Source organism: Pelodiscus sinensis, unplaced genomic scaffold, assembly GCF_049634645.1.
Source record: "Pelodiscus sinensis isolate JC-2024 unplaced genomic scaffold, ASM4963464v1 ctg35, whole genome shotgun sequence".
NCBI lineage: Eukaryota > Metazoa > Chordata > Testudines > Trionychidae > Pelodiscus > Pelodiscus sinensis.
The window spans coordinates 6,578,773-6,586,220 of NW_027465908.1; the positions used below are offsets into that span (position 1 = coordinate 6,578,773).

The 7,448-nt window shown below is 48.8% G+C and overlaps 1 protein-coding gene across 1 annotated transcript; it reads left to right on the plus strand.

Moving 5' to 3' along the window:
- Positions 1-3,711: 3,711 nt before the first annotated feature.
- On the plus strand, positions 3,712-7,121 carry LOC142824486 (endogenous retroviral envelope protein HEMO-like). The gene has a single exon (XM_075916499.1). It carries the CDS (start codon positions 4,533-4,535, stop codon positions 6,186-6,188), a length of 1,656 nt encoding a protein of 551 aa, XP_075772614.1. The 5' UTR covers positions 3,712-4,532; the 3' UTR covers positions 6,189-7,121.
- The last annotated feature ends 327 nt before the right edge of the window (positions 7,122-7,448 follow it).

The window sequence follows — 7,448 nt, forward strand, 5'->3', positions numbered from 1 at the left end:
GAAATCATGCTCAGGACCACCGCATGACCTATCAGGACTTATTTGATTTTATGCTGCGGGATCTCTGAGAATTTGGGGAAACTGAGGCACCGCAGGTTAAAGTTAAGGTGCGGAATTTAAAAGGAGATTATAGAAGCAAGCAGGAAGGCTTTAGGCCTAGACGCGAAGTAACACCACAGGAGAGGGAATTTAGGACTAAATTGTGGAAACAGTGCTTGGATCTAGGGTTCACCCGAGATCTATTACATGGGCTGGCAACCGATAAGCTAAAGCTTCCGGCTGCCTCAAAGGGGGTTGAGCAGGAGAAAGCAGCAGTAACTCCTAGTGCTCCCCGCTCCAGCTCCGACCCTCCTCATGCGCAGCTAAGGCAGCAATTACATGAGCTTCTGCCGCTTGTTGAAATTGACCAGGGAAACTAACAAGTGGGGGTCCAATCTCTCTGGCTGTGTCCAGACTCCATGCCTCCGTCGACGGAGGCATGTAGATTAGCCAGCTCGGAAGAGGGAAATGAAGCCGCGATTAAAATAATCGCGGCTTCATTTAAATTTAAATGGCTGCCCCGATCTGCCGATCAGCTGTTTGTCGGCAGATCGGGAGAGTCTGGACGCGATGCCCCGACAAAGAAGCCTTTCTTCATCGACACAGGTAAGCCTCGTGAAACCAGGTTTACCTGTGTCGATGAAGAAAGGCTTCTTTGTCGGGGCATCGCGTCCAGACTCTCCCGATCTGCCGACAAACAGCTGATCGGCAGATCGGGGCAGCCATTTAAATTTAAATGAAGCCGCGATTATTTTAATCGCGGCTTCATTTCCCTCTTCCGATCTGGCTAATCTACATGCCTCCGTCGACGGAGGCATGGAGTCTGGACACAGCCTCTCTGTATAAGTAAACTTGAGCAGGCAGAGAGAGAAAATCCTAACAACGACCCCCGGATTTTAGTAACAGTTAATGATAAGACTGTTGTCTCTTTCCTGGTAGATACTGGAGCCCAATTATCCATGATTAAAAGAGAAAACTTTCTCGGACCTCCACCTTCTGGCCGAAAGCAGGTTTTGGTTACAGGAGTAAACGGCACTATTGTGTCTTACCCGCTGGTCAAAGTAAAGCTGGATATCCCTTTAAACCCCTACCAGCAGCCCAGGAAACATGAGTTAATACTTGGGAATGCCAATATACTGGGCATGGACATCCTAAAGGGCAAGGAAGGAATCATTGGTGGGGAAAGGTGGGCATTCGGAGCTGGCTGCAAACCCAGCACAACAATCCTGGAGGAGGGGAAAGTTCCTCTCTATAGTGTCAGGTTACTAGCCCAAGCTCCTGCTCTCCCACCATCAGCTGTGACTCATGTAAAACAATACAATGTCCCAGCTGAAGCTGTAGTGCCTGTCACTGAGCTAATTAAAGATCTGGAAACAAGGGGAGTCTTAATTCGCACTCACTCCCCTTACAACTCCCCCGTATGGCCAGTAAAGAAACCTAATGGTAAATGGAGGCTCACAATTGATTACAGAAAATTAAACAGTAACACAGGACCCCTAACAGCAGCAGTCCCCAACATAGCAAGCATTGTAAATACCATACAGACTTGGAACAAGCAATGGCTAGCTGTGCTAGATATAAAGGACGTGTTTTTCATGGTCCCTTTACAGCCTGCAGACCAGAACAGATTTGCTTTTACATGGAAGGGTGTCCAATACACATTCACCCGTATGCCCCAAGGGTTCAAACATTCCTCCACTATTTGCCATGGGGCACTGTCAAAGGTCCTAGATGGTTTAACCAGGCCACCTAGTATCCAAATGCTGCAATATATAGATGATATCCTAATAGGAGGGGACACTACTGAAGAAGTGCAGCAAGCTGTGGACTTAGTAAAGACTGCCTTAGAAAATCTTGGGTTAGCTTTACCCCCAGATAAGTGCCAGGGTCCCTCTCATGAGGTGAAGTTCCTGGGTGCTGTCTGGATGGGAGGGCGGAGGTCTGTGCCTGATGACACTGTACAGGAACTGAGCCAGGCACCTTCACCTGGGGACAAGTCCCAACTAAGGCAAACTCTGGGAGTTTTAGGGTTTTGGCGAAAACATGTGCCCGGTTTTGCTGTAATTGCCCGACCATTGTATAACCTGCTAAAGAAAAGTGCTGTTTGGGAATGGACCCCTGTACATGAGGAAGCGCTGCGGCAGCTAATAAACGAAATACACACATACCAAGCTCTGGGTCCAATCCATCCCGATGCTCCATGTCACGTGTATCTCACTATAGGAGCTACAGGAATGTCTTATGCCCTATGGCAAGAGAGTGAAACTGCACGCCGACGCCCCATACAATTCGGCTCAAAGTCATGGCAGGGATCGCAAGCCAATTATACTCCCTATGAGAAAGTGCTCCTGGCAGCCTATACTGCTCTAAGGGAGACTGAGGAGCTAACACAAAATCACGCTATAACCATACACACTCCTCTTCCAATTATTAAGCCCATATTGGAAGGAAAGGAGCTGCCGCCAGGAGTAGCACAGAAAATGACCACCCAGAAATGGGCACTGTACATACACTACAGGGTGGATGGTGCAAACTCCGCACAGAACCCCACTATGATTAAGGAGTCTCTGTGGAGGGTAGGATTGCCCAATGAATATCACCTGCCCCCGCAGCCCTCTCCCATTCAAAATGCCGCTGCATTTGACCCATCTCACCCTGAGGGAGTGTGGTTCACAGACGGTAGTGCTAAATTGATTAAAGGGAGATGGAAAGGAAAGGCTGCAGCTGTCCCAGCAGACAATTCCACCACACCCTTAACCACCGATGTGGACGGATCAGCTCAGCTTGCAGAACTAGCAACAATAAAGCTGGCTTGTGAAGCAGGTGCCAGTACTATCTATACAGACTCCTATGCTGTATGGGCAGGAGCCACCCAGTGGATAACTAACTGGAAAAATAACCACTGGGAAATAGGAGGGAAATCCATATGGGGATTAGGGTACTGGAAGTGGATATACCACCATGCCACCCAGCAACCCCTAAGTATTGGACATGTGTCAGCACACCAAAAGAATAACACCCCGACTGCACAATTGAATAACCTAGCTGATGAAGCAGCACAGATCTCTGTTACCCAGGTGGACTGGGAACGCTTATACATCTGGCTGCATGAAAATCTGGGACACACGGGGAGTGAGGAGCTGGTGAAGCAGGCACATATCAGGGGGTGGCCCATCACCCACCAACAGGCTGGGGGTATGTCTACACTACCCCGCTAGTTCGAACTAGCGGGGTAATGTATGCATACCGCACTTGCTAATGAAGCCCGGGATTTGAATTTCCCGGGCTTCATTAGCATAAGCGGGGAGCCGCCATTTTTAAATCCCCGCTGCTTCGAACCCCGTGTAGCGCGGCTACACGGGGCTCGAACTAGGTAGTTCGGACTAGGGTCCTATTCCGAACTACCGGTACTCCTCGTGAAACGGGGTGTACCGGTAGTTCGGAATAGGCACCCTAGTCCGAACTACCTAGTTCGAGCCCCGTGTAGCCGCGCTACACGGGGTTCGAAGCAGCGGGGATTTAAAAATGGCGGCTCCCCGCTTATGCTAATGAAGCCCGGGAAATTCAAATCCCGGGCTTCATTAGCAAGTGCGGTATGCATACATTACCCTCCTAGTTCGAACTAGGAGGGTAGTGTAGACATACCCTAGGGATTTAGTGCAAGCCTGCACTACATGTGCTGAGACCAGGAGGCATATCACGGAAGGACAACGGTTTGCCAAACTAAGGGATGGGAAAACGCTATGGGGGACCTGGCAGGTCGATTATGTGGGTCCATTGTCCACCACCAGGCAAGGATGGAAATACATTCTCACAGGAGTGGAAGTTATCTCAGGTATAGGGTTCGCTTACCCTACTCGTTTAGCAACAGGACTGTCCACAATTATGGGACTGAATCGCTTAATTGCACTTGTCCCAACACCTCAGGAAATTCAATCTGACAATGGCTCACATTTTAAAAACAAGCCTGTCCAGGAGTGGGCTCTCCAGAATGGAGTCCAATGGACCTTTCACCTCCCATACCGACCTCAGTCCAATGGCATAATTGAGAGATGGAATGGACTGCTAAAATACCACCTTAAGCCTACGGAGGGAACCTGGGGAGGCAGACTGGATGCCGTGGTTCAACGGCTAAACAATCGGCAAACCCCTACGGGTAGCCCAATTAGCAAAGGATTTTTCCCTACAAGGAAAGCCTCTCTGGCTCCAGGGGCACCACTAACGGACTCCAAATATGCCCCTGGGGATACTGTTGTGGTCAAACACCCCAGCCTGGGCACACATACCTGTGTACTTCAGTCTTATAAAGACAAGGGCGTTTGGATTATTGCAAACCCCAACAAACTGCCACTAACCATTTCTGAGGCTTGGATTGTATCCAAGACCGGCTGACTTTTTGTTTTGTTGCAGGGGGAAGGAGTTAACAAGAGAACAATACCTCATTGCCTCGAGGGCTTTTCACTTATCAGCGTAAACCCAATTCAAGACGCAGCATGACTCCGGATCGAGCTGTGCTGTTTCTCCTAATCACTGCGATCTCCGCTGTACCAGAGCACCCTCTCAGGAATGCTATCCAGACTATTGCCTCTGCAGCCGATGCTACAAACTGCTGGATATGCACCCTGCTAGGTTCCCCCACAGGACTGGGAGTTGAATTTGTCCCTTTAAACTTAAATGACTGGTGGAACAAGAGCAACGTTTTCAAGTGGGGACCAGCCTGGTTTGATGACAGCAGCTCCAGCGACTACAAACTTTTAAATGACTCTGGGAAGGGAACTTGGGGGTGGCATGGACAATGGCAACCTACACTATGGGGTCAACCTCTGGAGTATATAACAGGAACCTCTAGGGAAGTATACCCCATCTGCTTTGAGAACAAAAATGGTACAGGACCTCACCTCGGGTGGTTAGGGAATCAGCAGTGCACCCACATTGTAAGTTTTAATAAGAAATTAAAGGTCTGGGATGTCTATCCCAGTGCAACCCACCAAAAACCCTTAAGGTGCAGGGGATATAATATCTCCCACGTTGGCACACCACTATCTAGCAATGTCACCATTATTCCCCTAAACTTCAGCCAATACCTGGAGGGGAAAGCCTGGTACAATCAGTCATTATTCATAATTCCTAACACCGGTCAAATATACAACCCCACACTGGTAACCAGTAATACCCTACTCCCAAATCAGTGCCCTAGGACAGAGCTTTTTGCAGCGGACCAGGTCCTACAGGACTTGCTGCTTGCCTTGCATTGCACAGCTGCTAATGATAGTTACTGTGCTACCCACCATACCCCAAAGAAAGGACCCACTGGAACAGGGTGGTATAAGGGACCCTACTCCCCCATTCTGAAGGAGGAGCCAGGACTCTTTTTCATTTGCAGGCAGAAAGCGTACAAGTATCTGCCACTGAATTGGATGGGGCGCTGCTCAATGGGGCACGCTGCCCCTGGGGGACTCACTGTACACCCTCACATTATGGCTCCTGGTATTACTAATCTTGGGAGCTTCTTACACCGGTCACCACGAAGGTCTTCCACTAATCCCCTTATAATACGTCCCACAGGCTTCCACCAGTTCGTCTGTACGCTCCTGCCCTGGCTTGGAGTAGCTGAGCTAGAGAAGGCAATAGTAAATGTATCTGGGCAAATAGAACAGGCACTCAACCACACTGCAGATGCTCTGGGCTTGCTTAACGAGCAAATTCAATCAGTAGCCCGTTTTGCCCTGCAGAACAGAATAGCCTTGGACGCAGTTTTGGCCCAACAGGGGGGAGTATGTGCGGTAATCAACCAATCTTGCTGCTTCTATGTAAATAAATCAGGACAAATTGAACAAGATGTACTTGCTATAAAGGGCGCTGTTAAGGTACTACATGCTGTAACTGAGGATGGAAAAGCCTCATGGCTAGATTGGCTAGCCCAACACCTAGGATTTTCATTAACTCCATTCCTTCACTCTATTGTAAATACTATATTAACCGTTTTACTTGTTGTAATTGCTTGCTGCATGCTTCTATGTATTGTTAAGCATTTGGTGTACACTGCTACCTCCTCTGTACAGGTCCAGTATATGGCGTTGGGAAGCGATCCTAATCAATCCCTTGATCCAAAATTATCTGATCAGACCCTGCCGATAGGGCGATTTTAGCTTCCTCCAAGAAGGGCAAAAGGTGCTGGCATCACCGCCATCTTGCGTTCTGAGACATAGTGAGGCGTGTCAAGGGGGTGGAATGTAGCCAGACACAAACCCCATCTTGTTTTTCCACGAACCCCATCTTGTTTTTCTCCTCCCCCAGAGAGCAAGAGAAAGGCAGTCAGCCTTTAATGCCCTGGGAACGCAGGTGTGGTGCCTGTCCCTGACTCTACCATAAACAGAAACCAGACAGTAAATGGGCTAGCTGACGACTGGGAGGCCTCCCGTCGCCGTGATGGCTAGTATCAGTAATTGACACGCCTGCACTGTCTCGGGAGAGGAATCTTCGCCCATCACATACCAGAGGTGCCCATTGTCTGCATCTTCCCAGGTGTGAATTATGCTTTGCACCCTTCGTGGGAAACTTGGCATTCAAAGCCATTTTTCCTAATTGGCCACTTGAGACCAGGAAGAAGCCCATGTGACCCAAGGGGTATAAAGAGGGTTGAGTTGCCTGCCCAATTTGAGCTCCAATCACCTACACCTGCTGGCAGGTATTGATTGTCTCCCGAGGTCCGTGGGACGCCCAACCTCGCCCTACTTCTTCCCGAGGGATTGAGAGAAAGACGCTGGCCACGCCAAGTCTGGAACGCAGGGGTGAGAATTGTACCTGCAATGTGTTTTCTTTATGTGTACACTCTAATTGTCTCTCTGTTGTAAGTTAGTTACTTTATTATAGTTTTCTTAAAGTCAAACTGCTTCATTTCTATTGTAAATCACCTTTGGTAAGGTGATTTAGCTATAAACTTTGGGAACAAGTAGGGTGCCCTCATTCACTTATAAAATATATATATATATACACTGAACCAAGTTTCTTTATTTCTTTTCTCTTTCTTTCTCCTATAAATAAGCCAGTGAGTGTCAAGCTTCTGACTTGAACCCGTGCTGCTGTACCCGAACCGAACACAAACAAAAGAACTTCAGCCGGTCATAAAGGGACAGTTATAGGAAGAGCTTGAGCGTTTGGATCTGTGTCACTCCCAGGTGACAGGGTTCACTGGGGCACTTCTCAGCCTTTCCTGGGCTGCCCGCTGCGAAGGAATTATGAATTCTAGCAGCTAAAATCTGAAGTGTAATAAGCTCTTCCTGTACACACTGGGGCGTCTGTTAGCCTGTTTGGCTACCCTCTGCGACGGGACCTCGGTCCTAGCAGTAAAGTCACGGACGTTAAACTATTTTTTTTGGGGCGCCCTCCAGCCTCCTAGGCTGCCTGCT